At 43.0% G+C, this 21818-nt stretch overlaps 1 protein-coding gene across 1 annotated transcript; it reads right to left on the bottom strand.

The window, feature by feature from the left end:
- Window positions 1–548: 548 nt before the first annotated feature.
- LOC127214660 (sodium- and chloride-dependent transporter XTRP3-like) lies at window positions 549–20941 on the bottom strand. Its single transcript, XM_051174983.1, has 8 exons — window positions 20849–20941; window positions 18827–18960; window positions 17718–17848; window positions 16136–16227; window positions 14210–14437; window positions 12642–12706; window positions 1129–1294; window positions 549–772 (listed from the first exon to the last, which is right to left on the bottom strand). The coding sequence occupies exons 1-8, from the start codon at window positions 20939–20941 to the stop codon at window positions 623–625; spliced, it is 1059 nt and encodes a 352-aa protein (XP_051030940.1). The 3' UTR covers window positions 549–622.
- Between the last annotated feature and the right edge of the window lie 877 nt (window positions 20942–21818).

Genomic DNA, 21818 nt, shown 5'->3' on the forward strand with positions numbered 1-21818 from the left:
AGTTTAGCGTTGCCACAGCCCACTGTGAGGAACCTTTGCATTCCCAACATAACTCTCCCTTCGTGGACACTAAATCCCGGTAGTATTTACAGTGTAGTACAGTGTAGTAATACAAAAATTACACACTCACTGTGGCTTCAATGAGAAGAATTGTAATGTGTTGCCCTAGGTGCTTCAAAAACCTCTGACACTGGATGAAAAGCAATTAGTATCTTGTTTTCTTTTGAGAAAAAAAAAAACAAAACCAAAAATAACAACAAAAAACAAACAAACATAAACCGAAGTGCTTGTTTGGCTCCTCAGGGTTATGGTCAAGTTTCTAATGACAGCTTACCTTGAATTCTAGGACTTCCTAGAGTCTAGGTGACAATGATCTTCAGTACTGGCCTTAACCGCTGACGACAAGAAGGCTACAAGTTGTAGTCTTCAGATGGCAAATAATGGAGGGAGTCTTCTAAGGGATGTGGTCCCCTCCCCAAGGTAGTCTTCTTTTTCTAAGCTCCCTAATCCTCTTTACAGATTCAGGAGGTCCCAGACCAGCACTCCAGCCAAGGTGTCCCCACCAGCAGGCAGCAACTGTGAAACAGATAGTGGCTGACTTCCGTCCCTGGGAGGTCCATTCTTAGACCACTGGGGATGAACCTCCCCTCTTGAGGCAATTCCAGATGAAAATCCCCAGGGCCAGCAGGGTGATGCACATGGTAGATGAAGCCACCAGCAAACCGATGACAGCTGGTGCATGTGGGGGGTAATCCTTGGTCACCAGCTGCCCCTGGGAGAAGAGATTGAGCATCAGGGGAAGGTCCCTCCTATCAAGTCCAAGAGAACTGTTCACCCAAGCCTGGGGGAGGGGGGAGAGAGGGGGGGGGGGGGGGGGGGGGGGTGTACAGTGTGGCACACCAAAGGATACTGGTACTTCTAGGGAAAGGCCCACTGTGATGCTTTGGGCATCTCTTGCTCTCTCCATGCATCATGGTTAAAAACTCACAGCCCACTTCTGCTGTGCTAAATTGAGCATCTGTGAAATACTCACATGGAGCCTTCTCACAGCACAGCAATAGTCCCCTGTGTTCTGAGTGACTGTGTGGTCTCTGCCTTATTCCCCAGCCCTGCAGGAACATCGGGTACCTGAGTGCCATCCCAGGCTTGGTACTGCAGTGTCCCTGAGAGGATATAGTCACTCAGGTAGAAGACATAGAGGCTGATGATGAGTATTGGACTCACAAACGCCCACATGGCCTTCCAGTACCAGTTGAGGGAGCGGCAAGTCATGGCCTGAAGGTCACTTTCAAATCTGTTGGGAGCACAGAGAGAGACAGATTTATTCATGCTCTGGAGGGAGGGACTCTAGTTTGCATACCTTCTGCCCTTGGGAAGATGCTGTTCTGGTTTGATGTTTGAATGTGACCCCAACCCATCTGATCCTCTCTGGGGGAGCTATTGAGGTAAAGGGAAAAGGGCTGAGGCTGCCTGAGGATGACCAATGAAGAACTGGTCATGAGACATCATCTCCCCGGTGTTGGCCTTCAGAGGTCCCAGGTGTGGACCAGAGGTTAGTTCCCAGAGAAGGTGGGGGAGGGGGTGCCAGCCCTCTCAGTCCACAGGGCTACGGTGAGATTCCCTCTGCCCTCCCACTCTGTCCATCAGTGATGGTTCCGAGTATACTCTACTGCCTCCTAGAGATGGTCACTATGTGCTTGGAAGGGCCTGGCCTTGGCATGGGAGAGCAGGCAGAGTTAGAGCAGGAACAAAGCTGCTAGGCTTAAACTCAAGACCACCCTCTGCCTTCTCATCGTGGATATATTCTATCATAATGGCTGAAAGTCTGGGAATGCTAAAGATAGCCCCTGAGACTGTGAGAAGTGGACTTAAATGTGGTGTGGGGCCCTAGATAAGGATTGGTTTGGGAAGAAACTACAATTTACATAGATGCTCTCACATGCCAGGCTCTGGTCATGTACCAGAGCAGATTAAGCCTCCAAGGTAGTAGTCAGAGATCCCTTATATACTGGGGGTGCCAGGGCTTAGTGTTGTCAGATAACTGCACAACATGGCAGAGTCAATATTTGACTCTTTCCAGGTTTTCTTCTGACTTCCTAAGGCTTTCCATGGTGCCTCTGAATTCATAGTAGCCCTTCCCACTGCCATACCATACAATATCAGCCACTGGGAGGCTCCCTCAGGAGAGGATTAAGTGCTGGATTGGGAGCTACATGCATTTGTACTGTGGACCACAGAGACCCAATTTCAGAAAAAAAAAAAAAAAAAAAAAACCAAGTGCTATCAGGCTTCGAGGAGCGGGGAAGAGGACACTTCCCACATGATAGCTAGGACATGTGATCAGATGTGACATTATCTATCCTGGACATAGAGCCATCAGAGGCACAGGAGGGTTCTCATGATCCTGGCTGGGTGGCAAGATGTTGAAATTAAAAATGGGTCTCTGTGGTGCACATTACATGTGCATAAAGCACCTAGAACAACTTACCCAAGTGGAACCGAGTATTACCCTAGCAGGAGCACAGCTACACCCCTGCAGCCTTTCTGGAGTTGTCTTAGAAGCACATGGTCCCTAATTAGACCCTTCCACTGATTGTCTTGCCTTTCGCCACTCTCCCATGCCCCGCCTCCACTGCCTGGTGTCCTGATCTGAAATGGCCTCCTTGGGCAGGTAGCTGGAGATGACCTTGCTGTCCGTCAGAGGGGTGAGGATGGCCGCTGTGTTTCCAAGCATGCTCCCAAAACCCATCATCAGCAGCATGAAGATGTAGAGAACTGACCAGAGCTGGGACACTTCCATGTTTTTAATGGCCTCAGTGTAGACGATGAAGGCCAGGCCCGTGCCCTGAACAGCCTGCTGATGATTAAAAGACACCAGATATACATGTGAGTCAGAGGGGACAAGAATGAAACACCATAGTTCGGATGTGGAATGTCTACCCTCCCTGTCTTGCTGCACTCTTCGAGGTGTGTAACTGTAACACCAAAAATAAAAACCCAGAGACAGATATTGGGGTTCAAGCTTCAAGCTGAGGTCAGAGAAGCAAAGCAGCTGAGCCACTAGGTCTTACATCTACCTCAGTCCAAAAGGGGGTGATCCTGTCTCCACAAGGACTCCAGCAAACCTCAGACTGCTGCCTATCCTCGGGGTGGCTAGAGATTAAATCTCACAATGCTGCCTGAGACACTGAATTCCTGTCTTTCATATGCCTCTCTAGAGCAGGGATTAAAGGCATGAGCTCTGTTAAATCTTTCAGACTGATTCACTCTAGTGTATCCCTGGGAGGTCTCTAACTCACAGAAATCCACCCAAAGGCATGTGGATACTGCCTGGCTAGCTAGTATGGTTTCTGTGATTAAAGGTATGTATCACCATTACCTGACCTCTATAGCTTGTGGCTGGCTTTGCTTTCTGAATCCTCAGGCAAGCTTTGATAAGTCATAAGTAATATATCACCACATATAACTTTCAGAGCTGGGCTCTCACTGGAGAAAGTAGATCATTGGGTAAGTGTCTTGAGATTGTATAGCCCGCTGTCATTTCCTGTCTGTTCTTTGCTTCCTTGTCCATCAATAGTTAAAATCTTAGGCTCATGAGTCTATTGTCATGAATTGTACAATCCTTCTCCACCATGTTAGATTGTGCCTTTCAATCCAGAAATAAAATAAGTGCCTCACTCATGACCATGTTAGGTATTTGGTTATAGCAACACAATTGTGTATTGACTGATACAAAAATGAAATAAGCTAAATGGTATAAGCAAAGGGGGAATAGTAGGCTTCAGGAGCAGATGAGGATAACATGACACTGAACATTTTAAGTGAATATTAGATATCACACAACAATTATTTCACTATTATTAGCAGGAGCCATCAATTCTAAACAATGTCAGTGTTAAAATACACCCTACTGGGGTACTCTGAACTCACTTTCCTGCCCATGACTACCACCGAAAGCACCACATTGTAGACAATTGGAATCAATGACTTAAAAAAATAGTGTTTTCAATGATTAACATAATTATTGGTTTAAAATGTCACTGTAATGTTAATATTGAATTAGACATGGTTGAAGAGAGAATTAGTGGGCAGGGAGTTATTTCTCAGTGTAATTCTGTTCAATAGAATGTAGTTTGACCTAAAGATGTCTTTGTACACTGTGAACCTTAAGCTAATCACATCAGCCAGCCTCTAAGAGCCAGGTAGCCAACTGCTTAAAACCAGGTTCAAAGAAAGCAAATATAAGTTTTACCCAATGAGCACTCTGTATACTTCTTTTCTATTTTCTTTTTAAAATTTTATTTTATATGAATTGGTGTTTTGCGCGCATGCATGTGGTGTTTGTGTGTGTGTGTGAGAGAGAGAGAGAGCGAGAGAGAGAGAGAGAGAGAGAGAGAGAGAGAGAGAGAGAGAGAGAGAGAAAGAGAGAGATCCTTTAGAGCTTGAGTTACAGGGTGCTGAGAATTGAACACATGTCCTCTGGAAAAGCGGATAGTTTCCTGAACCACTGAGCCATCTCTCCAGCCCCCTCATTTCCACTTTCTATATTTAATTTTCTTTTCTTTTGATATCCTGCACATGTGAGGGTAGAACATTCTGAATTTCATTTTGCCCAGTATGTTTTCTAACTACAGAATCAAGCCAATTAAAATCTATGAAAGTGATTCTGTCTTACTTTTCTGTTGTGACAAAATGCCATGACCAAGGCCACAGAAAATAAAGTGTTTAATTTGGGGTGCATGGTTACAGAGGGTTAGAGTCCATGGCCATCATGGTGAGGACATGGCAGCTGGCAGGCAGGCATGGTGTTGGCCCATGAGCGCTTATATCCCTTTCTGCAAACAGGAACCAGAGGGAGCTATTTGGGAATGGCCTGGGCTTCTGAAACCTCAGGCCCACTGCCAGCATCAGAACTCCTCCAATGAGGCCACACTTCTTAATCCTTCCCAAAGAACTGTACCAAATGGGGGGCAAGTATTCAAACATATGCACATATGGGGGGCATTCTCATTCAAACCACCACACCCCACACCTTGTCTGCCATAGGCTTGTGGCCATATCATAATGCAAAATGACTTTCGTCCAACTCTAACAGTCCCCACAGTCTTTCATGGTGTGAACACTATTTTAAGTTTCTTCTGAGACCCAAGGCAACTTTTAATTATAACTCCTTGTAAAATCAAAAAGTAAATTATAAACTTCAATGTAAAACAGCATAGAATATACATTACCATTTCAAAAGGGAGGAATGGTAATATAGTTAGAAAATACTGGAGCAAGGCATGACAGAAATCCAGCGGGGCAATCTTCAAATCCTGTATCTCTAATCTATTTCTAATAGGCAAATGGAAATTCAGGAGGGCAAACTCCAAATCCTATAGCTCTAATCTGCTGCCAATGGGCTTAGATGGCTCTTCCCTTCAAGTTCCGCTGGCTACAACATGTGTCTTTCTCTCTTGATTTGGTCCCAAGCTTCTTGGTAAGTCTATGATTTTGACATTTCCAAGATCTTGAGGTCTCCAATGCAATCCAGGCTTCATTTTCATAAATTCACATATAGCTTCTCTGGTTTCCTTGAAGGGATTCCCATGCCAAACACCTTGCTTCAGAGGATTTTCTTAACTGCGGAGGAAGATTCCACAACTCCTTTACTCCAGTATCATTCAGGGATCTAAAGCCAGAATGACCTGGCCAATGAAGCCAAGTTCAGCCATTTTGGTTGGAGCCTGTTCCCCTTCTTGAATTATATTTGCATAACATTTTCCCCCATTGCAGCTTTATAGAAATACAAAAGGCATTTCCTTTATGCAAGTTTTCGGGTTAGCTGGGTGGGGTCTTCACCCAAAGACAACACTCCCTTTATTCCATTTCACACTAGGCCTCTCCTTATCTCTTTCAGTACAGACATCAAATTTCTTGGTGCTTTTTCCCCTCCTCAAACTATACATTTTGTGTTTCTTTTTGCCCTGCTTATTATTTTTTATGGTAGCTCTGCATGAATGTGATTACTAATAACCATGCAACAGAGTTAATATTAGGCTGTTTTGAAATATCCTCTGCCTATAAAATTAGTCCAACTATTTCAATTTGCCCTCAGGCAGAAAGCATCCTCATTTTTTTCCCCAAGCACCACAAGAATGGTTTCTAACACTGTCACTAATTTTGTTGCCCTCTGAAGTTTCTTGAGCTAAGCATCCATAACCCTCAATGATCTTAGCACTGTTGTCTCCAAGCTCTTACTAGGATGTCCATTCAGCCCTGCTTATAGCAGTCAACAGCTTTCCTAATCCAATTTCCCCAGGTTTTCCATATTCCTTCCAAAAGCAGCATGGCTAGCTTCCTGTCACAGCAATGCCCACCCCTTAGTACCAACATTTGTCTTCCTCTTATTAAAAAGAAAGTGTTTAATTTGGGGCTGCAGAAGGTTAGAATCCATGATCATCATGAGGAAAGCATAGCAGCAGGCAGCAGGCAGGCAGGCAGGTAGGCATGCAGGCAGCAGGTAGGCAGGCAGGCAGCAGTCAGGCAGGAAGGCAGGCAGAAAGACACACCTCTTCCAACAAGGCCACACCTCTTAATCCTTCCTAAACCGTTCTACCAGCTAGGGAACAAGTATTTAAACATGTGAGTTTATGGGGACATTCTCATTAAACTACCTCAGATTCCCTTTTAACAACATAGAAGATAACCCAAAGAAATGATGACATGGATAGTGTAATATGCAATCAAAAAGTTATAAGACCTGTGGAATAGGAGGGAAAAGATTAACATAAATCTAAATGAAGATTTTCAAGGAGAAAAGAGCATTCATTGTCTGCTCTGCCAAATGACCTGGGTTCAATTCCCAGTACCCACAGTGGCTTACAGAGTGGCTAACTCTGATTCCAGAGATCTGACAGCATTTTCCGACTTCTATGGGCACTGGGAATGCACATGGTTCATGTAGACAAAATACACATAAAACAATGTTTAAAAAGACTGTTATACATTGACAGGCAGTGATAGAATACGCCTTTAATACCAGCAATCAGGAAGCAGAGGCAGGCAGATCTCTGTTTGAGGCCAGCCTGGTCTACAGAGGAAGTTCCAGGAGAGTCTAGGCTACACAGAAAAAGCCTGCCTCAAAAAGAAGCAAGCAAGTAAACAAGCAGACAAATAAAAAATAAGAAATACAGAATGAAAGAAAGAAAACAAATGGGGCCAAAAACATATGTTTATATGGAAGCAAAATCTAACAAAATTTACAATCCTTAGAACTTGCCCTTTCCAGGCATGATGGCTCAAACCTTTAATCCCAGAACTCAGGAGGCAGAGACTGTCAGATCTATGTGAGTTCAAGGCTAGCCTGGTCTACAAAACAAGTTTTAGGACAGCCAGGGGTGTTACACAGAGAAACTCTGTCTTGAGCAGACATCCTTCTCCACCCCCCAGATAAACAAACTTGCCTTATAGAACAATATTTTAAAAGAAGATTTATTTAGTTATATGTATATGTACATGTATATGTATATGTACATGTTTTTGTACCATGTCTGTGCAGGTGCCCACAAGGCCAGAAGGAAACATCAGATTCTCTGGAGTTGACTTTGAAGTACTTGATGTGAGTGTTGGGAACTAAACTCCGGTCTTCTGGAAGAACACCAAGCTTTTCTAACTGCTGAACCATCTCTTTAGCCCCACAGGAAGGTATTTTAAAGCTAGTTCCTCTCTCCCAAAGATAGCTGGAATGCAAGAAAGAGTATTTACAAATAAAATTGTGTGTGTGTGTGTGTGTGTGTGTGTGTGTGTGTGTGTGTGTGTGTGTGTGTGTGTGTCCATCCCTGGAGCCAGAGACTGATCTCAGGGCCTTGTGCATCCTAAGTTTGCGGTATTTAGAAAGTTATAGGCTCAAAGGGCCTGAACTGCATGACGATAATGTTTAAAATGGAAGAGGGGAACCAGGTCTGGCACACACCTGGAAGGAGATATGAAAGTCCAAATTTCAAACAGTAGAGAATATATACTAGAAAGGAAAGGAAATAAGAGAGAGAGAGAGAGAGAGAGAGAGAGAGAGAGAGAGAGAGAGAGAGAGAAAGAGAGAGAGCAGGAGCAGGGGAAAGAAATAATTCTAAAACTATAAAATAAAATAAAATCAGTAATTATAACATCTTGGACATAAAGCCAATCTCAAAAACAAAAGCGAGGAAAAACTAAGTGTCAGAACCAAAAGAAGGGAACTGAATGGATGCCAAAGTTTAGAACAGGAGCCATAGATGCCCAAGTGGGATCTAGATCTCGAATCCTGGGTGTCAGCGTCTGCGTGTCTGTGTTGTCAGGAATGGAGGGTCAGGCTATAGATCCTATAGGCAGGGCTCAGAGCTTTACAATGGTGCTGGTTAGTTTTATTTCAACTTAACACAAACTAGAGTTATCTGAAAGGAGGGGACCACAACTGAGAAGATGCTTCCATAAGTTGCAGGGCATTTTCTTAATTAGTGATGGGGAGGGGAGCAGCCCATTGTGGCTGGTGCCATCCTTGGCCTGGTGGTACTGAGTTCTTAAAGAACGTAAGCTGATCATGCCATGAGCAAGCCAGTAAGCAGCAACCCTCTGTGGCCTCTACATCAGTTCTTATCTACAGGAATCTACCTTGAGTTCCTGATGGAGGTGTAAGCCAAATAAACCCTTTCCTCCCCAACTTGCTTTGGGTCATGGCCTTTCCTCATAGCAATTATTACTCTAACTAGAACAACAAGCAAAAGGAGGAAAGTGTTGTATCTCTCCGTGGACAATGGTAAACCCCACCAAAGAAAACAAAACAAAACAAAACAAAACAAACAAACAAACAAAAAAAAAAACCAACCAACTACTCCCTAACCTAACCAATAAGCAAAGGCCATGGAAACTTTATCCTGGCCTTGAAAGTATTCTCTAAAAGCAGTCTGAAAAAGCCTTTATAGTAAATCAAAGAACTAGTCAGAGTGTTCACCTAACACTTGGAATTTCACTGTGTTCAAAGTACAGGAAAACAATTGTGCCTGAGACTCCAATAAAATCAGTAATAATAGTGAAACCACAATAAAAAAGGGTTGAAATACAGACACTGAAAAGAAATGTGCTAAATCATATCCGCAGGTTATAGGATAGTTTATAGAGTAAACAGAAGCAATCTGTAGTTGTGAGAATTCATTAGGAAATGCATCAAGATTTCAAGGTACAAGACTAACATAAAAAAATGTTTGTTTCTTCTGCCACCAACATAAACAACCGTAGAAATAAGGAGAAAGACACTATTTACAATAGCAATGTAACAGAAGATATGCAAAGACATTCACAAAGGAAATTATCTGACAGAGTTAGGTGAATGAGAGAAAGCATGTTCCTAAATCAAAACCCAATCCCCTGGAACAAAGACGGAGGGAGAGATAACACTCTTCCATATCCCTACAGAGTTTAACTAAAAGGTGAGCCACAAGAGAAGGCCACAGTCAACAACAGAGAGTAAGAAAACATAAAAACCAAAAATACTTAATGTTAGATTTACAAGGCCATCCAGGGCTACATGAGAAGTGAATCAGTCTAAAAGAGAAACAGAGCTCACAGCTTTAAACCCCAGCACTAATATATAAGATAGGAGCAGGGCATTAAGGATTTAGTCTTGGCAATTTGTCTCCAGCTTGCTATGGATAATATCTCTCCAGCCCTGGTACAGGACCGAGCTCTCTGGTAGCCTTGATGCTTTGCTTCTCTGATCTTCATTGCTTTATTAGTTCATAAACAATGTATCAACCACAATCATCGTACTTGAGCAGTTTTTTATGACTATTCTTTTTGCACTTTTATAGTAATTCCTCTATTCTTACACCTCAAACATGTATTTTCCCTCTAAATTATACCAGAAAGAAGGGGTAAAGAGGGAGGATAGAGAGAGGGTGAATAAGAATAAGGAGCAATGATACTTATGTATTAAAATGCCATAATTAAATTTGGTTTTTATGTATTTACTATTTTAAAATTGTCATTACTTTGTAAAACTGCTAACAAAACAATATTATTTATTTAAGTCTCCCCCTTAATCTGTGAATGTGTGTGTGAGTTCCTAAATATTTTCTTCATGATATTGACTATGTCTTTTATTGCACAGAAAGTTCTTTCTTTGATGTAATCCTACTGGTTTTTACTTTGTTGCAAGTTTTCGGGTCTTATCCCAAAACATAGGTACACAAAAATCTAAGTCTTCAAGTGTTTCACCTTAGACTTTTCATACTTTGGACTTTTGTACAGCATGTGAGATGTGGCTCTAGCATCAGCAATTGATTTGATGGCTTTCCAATGTATTCTCGTGGTGTCTTTGACAGAAATATGTGGTTTTCCAGGTACTCTACTATGTTCTACTTGTCTCCTTGTCTTTTCTCAAGCCAATACCAGACACATTGTAGACAGACTTAAAATCAGGTATTAATATGACTTCAGTTTCGTTCTTTTATTCAATAGTGTCATGTAGATTTTAAGATTTTTTTTCTGATTCTATGAATATTACTATTGGTAAGGATTGAACTGGATCTGTAAACTGTCTTGGGTAGTATGTACACTTTAATAATAATAATAATAATAATAATAATAATAATAATAATACCAACTCTGTGATGGTTTGAATGAGAATGGCCCCCACAGGCTCATATATTTGAGCCCTTTGTTCACAGTGGGTAGAACTATTTTAGAAGGTTAGGAGAAGTGGCCTTGTTGAAGGGAGTGTGTATGCCACTGAGGGAGCCCAGGTTGAACCCAATCTCTCTCTTTCTTCTCCCATCTCCTACCTCCTCCTCCTTCTCCATTCACCCTTCCCCTCCCTCTGCCTCTTGCCTGTGGATTAGATATAAGCAGGCATTCTTCCTGCCTGCCTGCTGCCACACTTCCTGCCACAATCATAGACTCAAAGAAACTGTAAGCAAAGTCTCAATTAAATTCTTCTTTTTGATAAGCATAGTACAGAGTACATAGTACATAGTACAGAGTACAGAGTACATAGAACATAGTGTCTCTTCACAGGAACAGAAAATTAACTAGGACATCTTCTGCTCCATAGAGTATCTTTCCTTTCCTGGAGTCATCTTGACATCTTTCATTAATATTTTCACAGTTTTATTGCCAATACCTCTCATTCCCTTAATTCTTTTTATTCAGAGCTCAAACAACTGGAGAGCAAAGAGTCCACCTTAAAAAATGGGCAAAGAAATGGGCTACATAGACATTTATTTAAAAAGACATGAGGGAACTTTAGGGTTGGCTCAGTGGTTAAGAGCGCCTGCTGTTCCTGCAGAGGACCTGGGTTCAGTTTCCAGCACCCACCTGGCAACTCATAACCACTGTCATAGCCCTCTTCTTATCCCTGCGAGTGTCAGACATACATGTGGCATACACATACACATGCAAGCAAAATACTCATATGTGTCAAATAAAATAAATACATCTAAAAAGTTAAGACACAAATAGCCAGCAAATATATGAACAAAAATTCAGCATCATTAATCTTCAAGGGAATACAAATAAAAACCACAATTAGATATTATTGCAAAGGGATCTTAAAAGCCATGTGTCAAGGATATAGCAGCACTCTCATTTTTACTGTGATATTCCTTTAAAAAAAATCTAGGATATAAAACCATCCATGGAAAGTGAACATATAGAAATCACATGGTATGTATCCACAAAGGAATACTACTTAGCCATAAAAAGAATGAAATCTTGTCACATGTAAAGGTATAGACAAGTTCAGGCATCATGGTAAATAAAACAAATCATAGACAAATAATGCATTTTTTGCACTCATTTGTAGAAAGTGGTAAATGAACCTCCAAGAAGATGGGAAAGGCAGCGAGGGAAGACAGAGGTTAGACAAGAGTCACCAAAATACAGGAATTAGAAGCAGAAATCATTGCTTCTTTGCCCAGCACTATAGGTAACTCTAATCTACAAGAATCCATGATACATAAAAATAACTAGAAGAGTAAAAAAATGTATATATAATTCATGTATGAGGAGAAGGAAATGTTAGTGGCATTGGTCTAGCTGCTATGTGTTTCATACTTGTATCAAAGCATCAGGCCCTTCATAAGCAAGCACGGATATTATGTTAATAAATAAAATTTAAAAACAATGTATCATGGGCATAAAACTGTAAGGGATTTTGCCTAGATTCATAGACAAAAACAAAACGAAACAAAACTTTTCACAAGGTTGGTTTTGTTTTATCAATCTTCTTTTAGGTTGGATCCACCTCTGAGAAACCCAGCTAGTAACCCATATCTTGATATGCTTGAATTAATCTCAGACTTCCATTTCTTCCTTGGCATGGCACCATACTTCATGAACTTCTAAGACTGTCAGAAGGACACTGAGAAAGTGGGATATATGTTTACCATGGCTGCTTACACATTTAGGGGGTTAGTGAATTTACCCAAATATCTAATATGTCAAACCAGGTGAGATGCAAATGGATAAGAATCTTTTTGCCAGTGATGTGAAAGAAATTCAGGGGCATGGTGGAGGTCTGATCCCGGTCCATTACACTGGGCACTTAGAAGACATTTGGGGAAAGCTCTGGACTTCCCCCCTACCCCGCCAGTGGTCCGTGTTTCTTATGGGCTTTCTAGAGACCTCACAAAGTGGCTTCCTTCTTTTTCTTGTGGGAAGGATGGCTGGACATGTGATCTAGCTTTAGCTTAACCTATCAGGAGAAATAACACTGACCAGTAAGTAAAACTTCAGAGGAGAATAATGTCCAGACTCTACTTATTTTCACAACTATAAGAGGCCTGGAGAGGAAAGGACTGCTTTAATATTCAAGGGTACAGACATCGCCCTTAGATCTTTTGGATCATGCTTGGTCTAGGTTGGGACAGAGAAGATGCTGCAAGGTCTGAGCTCAGCTGAGAAAGAACACCCTGATTCTTATGCTCAGCTGTGAGGCAAAGTGCTGTGGGGCTAAGATGACTATGTGGGGCTGGCCACTATGGGGACTTAGAAAACAATGTGAAATGTCACGCCAGGCACAACATTGGTGTTGTCATGGGGGGGGGGGGGCAATATCTCAATGACATAGGTTGTTCTAAGCTTGATGCCTCATGAAAGAACAAAAGCAAACAAACATGTCAGTACTGGAGAAGGCAGGCAGGTGATCAGAAGAGTGAGATCTAGGGGTCTCATGGGATTCTCAGAAGAAGACAAATTGTAAATGACTAAGTCACAAAAGATGTGAAGAGAACATTCATGCTGCATTTCACCAATAGGATGGGAAGAGCTTGGAGTAAATCTGGTCTATGTCCTGAGTGTGCAGTCCCTGGCTGTGATTTTGTGAAGAATACTTTGCCTATCTAAGCCTTTTGGGAGTGACCTCATGTATCTACTCTGAGGGGCTGTTACAAGAATAAGACACCGTGATCAACTATCGATTTGCTTTGCTGAATAGCTGAGTATGGAGCATTCACCCCAGCTTGAAACAGGTATGGGTGAGGGAAATACAGCAGATACTCCAGCCCTAGGATGAATGGAAACCTGGGCATTTCAACAGAAAGAACGAGCTTAGGCAAATAAAAGGCCTTTGCTGGGTATTTTGGCATATCTGTGGCCTAAAATCCCAACACTCAGAAGGCTGAGTCAGGAGGATCACTGAGTTTGAGGCCAACTTGGGCCGTTCAGCCAGTTTCATGCCAGCCTGAAGTACATAAGGAGACACTTTAAAAATAAAAGCCAAAACAAGAACTAAAACCCCATACCACACAACAGAACAAAACAAAACAAAACAAAACAAAACAAAAAACAAGGGAGAACCCAACAGTTCTGGGTAGTATTGATTTCCTGAAAGCACTTTGAAATGGGACCCCAAATCCAACTACACAATAAAGTCCCCAGAGGCTGGCTAGTCTGATGTTGAGGTTCCCTCCACAGAATAATAGCTCTGGCATTTGAGGTGCAAGGACTGAATAGCAGGGTGTTTGAATATCTCCATGAAATGACCTGGTACAGGTGAGTGTGAGAACTGGCTGGGGCCTGTCATTTCAGATTCAGTGCTACAACTTTAATCACTTCTGACACCCTCCACTGTCAGCTAGTACAGGGACATGCCAATAACACCATCCATGCCTTCTGACCCACTGAGCCTCTACTCTGGACAGCAAGAGACAGCTCCTAGCATGGACCAGATTCAGTCCCATGACACTCCCTAGCACACCTTGCTGGTTGACTCAGTGCCCCTCAGGATGCACAGATACACCATCAGCCAGGCCAGGATGAGGCACAGTGCTGGCTCCCACTGCACTCCTCCATTCTCCTGGATGGATGGTGAGATGTTGAGTGTTTTCCTGCACCAGAAGTACTGCATTGACGAAGCCTTTTCATACTCCTCGTCGTAGCCTGTGCGGTTACCATTCAGTGGGCAGACAGACCACGGCAGGGGATCCTTTGGAATGAAGTGAGAATCAACAGAGAGTCAAGGGAAAGGCCAAGGGCTTGGTGGGATGATAGGAAGCATCTTTGACAGGAGGCTTCACACCTTGTCCTGAAAATATGGGCTAGCCTGGCTTGCGCGAAACAACAGAGTACAGTGGATCAGAGGCTTCCTGGCGTAGTCTTTCCAGATCCTTGTAGCTACCCTGTTCAAAACCAGTTGTAGGGCTGGAGAGATGGCTCACTAGTTAAGGGTACTGGCTGTTTTTCCCCAGGTTAGAGTCCCAGTAACCATAGGATGGCTCCCCTTCTGTAACTCTAGTCCCAGGGAATTTGACACGCTCTCCTGGCCTCTGCAGGCACCAGGCATGCATGTTGTACATAGACATTCAGGTGAAACACCCATATACATAAAATAAATAAGATAAACTTTAAAAACAATTTTAAAAAAAGCTGTGAACGTACTTGAGTTAGAATCTTGAACACTGAGCCCATTTGGATGGACAGGCCACAGGAGGGAGACACTGTGGTATCTGATGGAACCAGCAGCAGGTCCCAGCTAAGAAACAGAAGACCTCTAAGCTCAGTTGCCTAGCCGACATTCTCTGGGCCCTCTGCTGAGGCCACTCTAACTCACACTGTTTCACATATTTGGCTGCAAATCTGAGGATACCTCTGGGGTCCTTTGCTTGAGATGAGCTTGACTTCAGTGTTTTTTTTTTGTTTGTTTTTGTTTTTATTTTTTTTTTAATATTCCTGCCAATGAACATGCTACATGAAGAAGCTCTAGGGCATGGAACAACTGAGAGATTTTCAGTTTTCTTCTCCCTTCATCTGCATCAGAAGGTAAAGATAGGGTCCTTACATTTGCTTGGCTAAAGGTACCCGCTAAGAAGGACCGACACCCTCTCATAAAGTAGAGTCCTGTAGAGTCACTTGTAGCTCGTGGGATTGAACAAAAGCTCTTATGTCGTGTATATGGCCATGCCAGTGTAGATTTATATGTTCCGGGGGACCTGCATGGCCCATAGACGTCCAAGTGAAGGTCTGCTGTGTCATTATCCTATGACCTTGGGAGAGGATTTACTGCAGAGGTAAGGGGGGGGGATTTTTGTGAAGTATGGAATGCATGGATATTAGAGTGGTAATTCCTGGGTCCTTCTCTTCTTTTTCCATCTGGAAAGAGGCTGATATGGAGGCAGTGGGATTAGAGTCTCTGGGAGTAAAAAGGATGAAGATGGGGGTGGGGTGGGATAGAATATGACTGGTGGAGAGGAACATTCCAGCGCTCAGTGTGGAATTGTGGCATTTATTTATTTTCCACAAAGCCTAGACCCTTCCAGAATATCAGTAACAAGAATTTAGATAATGCACTGTTTAAAATGCTTGTCATTGAAAATATTCCTGTAGATATTCCAATGAGTGCTGTGGACCTGCTCCTCAGAAATGAGTGTGCACATGTGTGTACGCACATGCAAACACACACGCATGCGCACGCACACACACACAGTGCATAGTTTGGCTTACATTTTGACAAGTAGTGGATCCAGATTCTGTCATCCCTGCTTGGCTTGTGGCTCCCATCACGCTCCCCCCTCACTGAGAGGGTTCCCACAGGCTGGCGTTCTCACCCTCTACCAGCTCCCCACTTGGTGAGTGGCCCTGCATTTTCTACCCTTTTTGCTTTTGCTCTGGCCAAAGGTTGGCTTACCTGGAAGGAGTGGAAGAGATACCAGAAGCCCCAGGCATTGATGACATTGTAGTACATTGAGAGGAAGGAGGAGACCACCACACTAGCAACACCTGTGAGCAAAGCAGAGGGCCATGCTGAAGATCAGATGTGTGTAATTTAACCAGTGGGACTTGAATGACACAACTATGGTGACATCCCCAAACAAGAACACTCTTCCTTTAGGCTTTCATTAGACCTGATACCACACCTATGACATCTTCTTGGGAATTACTACCCCTCAACTCTGATCATCTGAGATGGTAGATCAGTATTGGTTTTTTGACATCTAAGTGTCAGGTCCTGGGCTCAGTATTTTGTGTGCAGTTAGTTCACACAAAAGCATTATCCTCCTTCCAAATAGCAAACTAAAACTCAGAGCTTTCCCAAAACTACCCAGCAGAGCTATGGAGAAGGGCCAACTACATGCCTGATGTGAACTTGCTCCTTTTGGAGGTCGAGTTCCTGGAGCCAGCCCCATCCATGTGGCAGGAGTGTGACAGACAGACAACACTTACCCCCAGCCTGGTCTGATCTATGAGGTCCCACAGTGGGTATCACTGTGAGAAGTGAGAGTTTGCCATTAGGTTGCTCTAAAGTGAGTTTACTTGGGAGTGTTGTCAACCTTTGTCATCCCACACATAACCAGAAGAGTTGTAAGTTGTTGACTTGCATGTGGCAGACTATACAGGTATCAATAGCATTACAGAGCAACTCCTCCCACTCCACTGGGAACTCAGGCCAGTAAGTGCATGTCAGTGCCCAAGGGGCCAGGCAGTCTCCCCTGTTTTCCAATATACAGCATACATTGCTGCCTCAGCACACTCTGATGGCCTTCATAGCTCTTCATCATGAGGAGGCAGTTTGAAGATGATGAGTTCTAATACCCCGGACATATTTCTTCCAAAGATGCAGGAGGTCACATCAGGTGGACCCTTCCTCATTCCTAAACAATGGCTCAGGCTTCCTGTCTGCTTCCCTTTCTTGGACATGAAAAGTACACAGAACATGTATGAACTCTGATGGCTCTAGATCCTGGTCTTTTACAAACTAGGAGAATCACATCATGGAGGTGCCAGGGGACAGTGACTGAAGGTCACTCTGGAAGGGTGCAGTAGGCCACACCTGGTATGTTCACATAGATGCTTGGCTTGTGCATCCAGGTATCACTATGATGCCCCAACGCCCCTAAGTGGTGTGGTGAAGATGAAATGACCTCACACTCGTGCATGCCATGTTCAGCACCAGGCACACATTAAGCAGGGGGTGGCATTTGTGTACATCCCCAGAGGATAGGTAGCTGGGACGAAATGAATGCTATGTCCAGCCAGTCAGAGAATATCAAGCTGAGGTCCAGAGTGGAGATGCCCTAAGGTGGAAGTTTCATTGGGGGTGGGATGGGGTACCATGTGAGGGTCAGAATCCAGGGCCCTCTCTGCCCGAGCTCCATGGTAGCCCTCTTTGGGAGTTGGTTCATCCAGTCACAGGTCCAGCCCATGCATACCAGTGATGCTCAGAAACCCACAAAATCTCTGTCAGAGGAACTGAGAAGGGTCCCACATACCGACACCACTGAGGTAGGGGCACCTCCAGGCACCGATGCTGCCTTGCCGCATGCGCTGCCCCACAGCCAGCTCCAGGTACAAGAGCAGCATCCCCTCTACAATGAGCATGACCAGGGGACCAGGAAACTCCCTGTGGGAGGCCAGACCTGAGCATCAGGTCAGTGAGTAGAGATGAGATTCATGTCTCTGCAACTGTGCTTCCATCACCCTCCTTTCCCCAACCAGCCTCTTCTGGCCACCCTTCTACCCCCTCCTTCCTCCTTTCACACACCCATCCTTCTACAATTCCTCTCACCATACATTAGCCCACCTATCTCTCTGACCACTTTTTGATTCATTTATTCATCCATCTATCCATCCTTCTTTTCTCCCTTCTGTCCCTCTGTCTGTCTATTGGAATACTAGACCAAGCATCAGAGGTTATAAAATAATCTCTTTCTCTATGTCTCTGTCTCTGTCACTGCCTCTGTCTCTCTGTCTTTGTCTCTGTCTCTCTCTTTTCTCTTTTACACAAAATGTCAAACAGTAACCAAAGTAGGCCTAGTGAGTCCCATGGTCAGCTTGTCTCTGTGACAGGGCCTACTTACTTGACTACTGTTTGAGGTCAGGTGGAAACTCAAGGCCTGGTGTCAAGGGGGAATGGGAACATTTTTAGCACTGCCCAGCGAACACTTGCATATCACTGTCCCAACGCACAGTTACACAGTTCAGGAGGATAAGCTCAGTAGTCCTTTTGACAAAGACACTAACACAATCGAAAATGTACGTATGGATAAATTAAATATAATTCATACAAGTTGTGTATAAAACTATGAGAATACACCATAGACCGCCATTTACTATCTAGAGCTTAAAACTTAAAGAAGCAATAGGGAAAAACCTTTAAAACTTCAGATTAGGCAAAGATGTTTTAGATGCAATGGAAAAGCACCAACTGTGGAAGAAAATGTTGATAAATTTAACTACATTACATTTTCCCCTTGAATAAAACTTAACAGGACAAAAAGAACATTTGCAGACTTGGAGAAAAAAAATATATATATATATATCATATTCCTGAGAAAGTGTGACATGAGGCATTTATAGTGGAATCTCAAAGCCAACGGACATTCCATAAGTGGCATATCTTAGTACACCATGTTGTGTCTCCGAATACATGAGATGGGGTCTGTGATAAAGTCCTGGCACTGGAGGACGCATCATGCAGAGCACACTGCTTACTTTTGACTGAGTCCTTTCGTACTGAAGACAAGCAAAACAAAGGGCAAGAGTGAGGCATGAACTCCATTTTAAAAACAAAGTCACTTCTGTAATTAAAACAATCTACCCTCGAGGCCAAAACCCTCATAATTGAATGAATTTTGACATATCCTTCCCCTAAATGTTATGGAGTAGGGAACAAGTTTCCAAACCATAAGCAGAACAGTATCTGTAAGTGGTAAATAGCCTTATCAAAAGATTCATAAAACCAAATTCATTAAGAAAGTGTACATTTATACAAGGAGATAAGAGAAATGTGCTGCATATTAATATAAAGATATTTTGCAATTAGTTTGAAAAGAAGTCTTCTACCAAACCCTCTTGCAAATGAACTACTTCCATGACTATTTGATTTAAAAAATATTCTAATGTATAAGGAGACATCAGAGGGGAAGGGCCAGCAAGGAGCATACTTGGTGAATTAAATATGGTCACTATTCTTCAGTGATCCTTGAACCAAAAGGAGAGTTCTCTCCCCTACCCTATGGGTCTGGGCTGGCCTTGGAAAGAGCCTTGTCCATCACAATATTGAAAAGAAAAAGAAAGAAAGAAAGAAAGAAAGAAAGAAAGAAAGAAAGAAAGAAGAAAGGAAAAAGAAATGACATGTGTATTCCAGAGGCTTGCAGCTTTTCATCCTCATGGAGTATGGCCAGGGAACATCATGATTGGGGTCCTCCAGGGTCCCCAGGGGGAGGAGCTACATGCTGGAGAATTGTGAGCCACTAGCTCAAGTACTGGGTGTGTAGGACCTATAGCCACATGAATGGAGACAGATGAAGCAGTCAAGCTTGTTAGGTACCCCACGGAGCTGTATGAGGTGGTTATTGTTGCTGTAAATCACTACTTTCCCCTCATTTCAGTATCTCCACTTGGGTTCCATAATAGCAAGATTCTCTGAAAGAAACAAAAACAAAAGACAAAGCAACACAAACAAACAAAAAACCCCAAACCCACAAATAAACAAAACCCAGGACATTTGCTATACAGTGCTATTGAAATTTTACTAGTTTCTCAGGATAGGTTCCAGAATATAGTCAGATCTTCAGATCTGGTCTTAATGTTTCCTCAAGGGTTTTATCTCCCCCTCCACCCCCCATACTTTATACCAGCAATTTATTTTGTGGAATGTCCCTCATTTGCGGTTCTGGCAGAAACACTAAAGTGACCTGATGTTCTCCTCCAGAGGTACAAGATGTCCATTTGCCCCTTCTTGGCAATTCAGACTTTTCTCATGTGGCTTATTTAGGTGGTGTCTGCTAGATTTGTCTGCTACATCTTAACTTTTACCTTTGAAGCAGTAAAGTAATTTGGAGGGGATAAATTTTGTTTGATTTTGGTTTAGTTTTAAAACACTGTCTCATTGTATGGCAAAAGCTCGCAATCTTCCTGCCTCAGCCTCCCAAATGCTTTGATACAGGCTTCCTTGGCCACTGCATTAGACTTGGAGAATTTGAATCCCATTTTATTGTGTGGACGTTTTACATGAATCAATAATTCTTACCTAATCATTAGTTGTGTTTTGTCATCCCTCTGCCTGTAACAGGCATTGTCACCTTCAATGTTGCCATTTTCAATCTCTTGTCATGCACAACAGATAACTACAGCATAAATGAGCATTTTGTTGTTGTTGTTGTTGTTGCCTGTGTGTCTGTGCTAGCTCAGGTGGGTGGAACACTGAGTTGAAGGATGGCTGGGAGGAAGTGACTGGCTTTTATTCCTTAGACCCCTGAAACCTGCCAATGTATCTCTACCTGCATTGTACCATGCACCATTATATCTCCACACTGGTCTTCTGGCTCTCAGTTTATGTGTTTCACAGGCTGTGTCAGAGACTGGGGCACTCTGCTTATTTTAGCCCTCAGTCTCTTACCTGGTCAAATCCTCTTTCCTTGCTCTTTACACTTGAGATAAAATTTACACACACCCCCTTGATCGCCAAGGACTTCTTTCCCTCTACGGCCATTGTTCCATGGTTCAGAGGTCTTAACACCTTCCATTCTGTCTCCCCCTGTCCATTTTCTACACACATTTGGCTTCTCCAGAGGCTTCCCTCTCTGTCCTCTAATCTGTATGACTTACTTTTTGAGTAATAAGTTACTGCCATTTTCTCCTGGTATCTGTCTCCTTACCATTGAGGGAGCTTTTACCCATTAGTTCCGCATGACACCGGGAAAAACTGGAGCCCAGGGTGACTACAGATTAACGTCTTTTAGGTTTTACAGAATGTTTTACACATTCCCCCATACTTCAAATACAGAGGTGGGGTCTTCTTCATCTTTGGTCTGATAGTTCCTCCTCTTAAGGCAATTGTCCCTATACTATTTATAGCTATGCTACCCCCAGACTTCTAAGCCACTGAGGACAGAGGAAGACTTTATCTGGCTCATCACTGCCTTTACTTCTGGCAAGGAGTAGGCCCTCCACAGACTGCTGGTGATAATGGTTCTATAGTAATGGTTCTATTTAAGAGGGTAGGTAATACAGATATTACTGGAGGATGATGACAGAGATGTCTTGAAAGTCACTCATGTTGCTAAGAACAGTGCATCTAAAAATTCAAACCAGGCCCAGTAAGATGGTTTAGCAGCTGAAGGAAGGTGCTCTCCACCAAGCCTGATGATCTGAGTTTGATTCCTGTGACACACATGGTAGAAGGGGAGAATGAACTCTCAAAAGTTGTCCTCTGCCTGCTACACAAACAAAATAAATAGGTTTTTAAAAAGCACAAATAATTATTTTAACTTCCTCTAACTTTACTTGTGTGTGCAATAGATAAGACAGGGGAAAGTCTATCCATATTGATGGGCAATGAGAAGTATTATTTGAACGTAAATAAGACA

This window comes from Phodopus roborovskii, unplaced genomic scaffold, assembly GCF_943737965.1.
Source record: "Phodopus roborovskii unplaced genomic scaffold, PHOROB, whole genome shotgun sequence".
In the NCBI taxonomy this organism is placed as follows: Eukaryota; Metazoa; Chordata; class Mammalia; order Rodentia; family Cricetidae; genus Phodopus; species Phodopus roborovskii.

Coding starts and splice junctions, on each gene's coding strand:
- LOC127214660 (XM_051174983.1), bottom strand. CDS start 20,941: ATGGCCGTAGAGGGAAAGAAGTCCTTGGCGATCAAGGGGGTGTGTGTA. Junction 17,849..18,826: donor AGATATGCCACTTATGGAAT/GTCCGTTGGCTT, acceptor GGCCTCCCACAG/GGAGTTTCCTGGTCCCCTGG. Junction 12,707..14,209: donor GCACTGAGTCAACCAGCAAG/GTGTGCTAGGGA, acceptor TTCTCCTGATAG/GTTAAGCTAAAGCTAGATCA.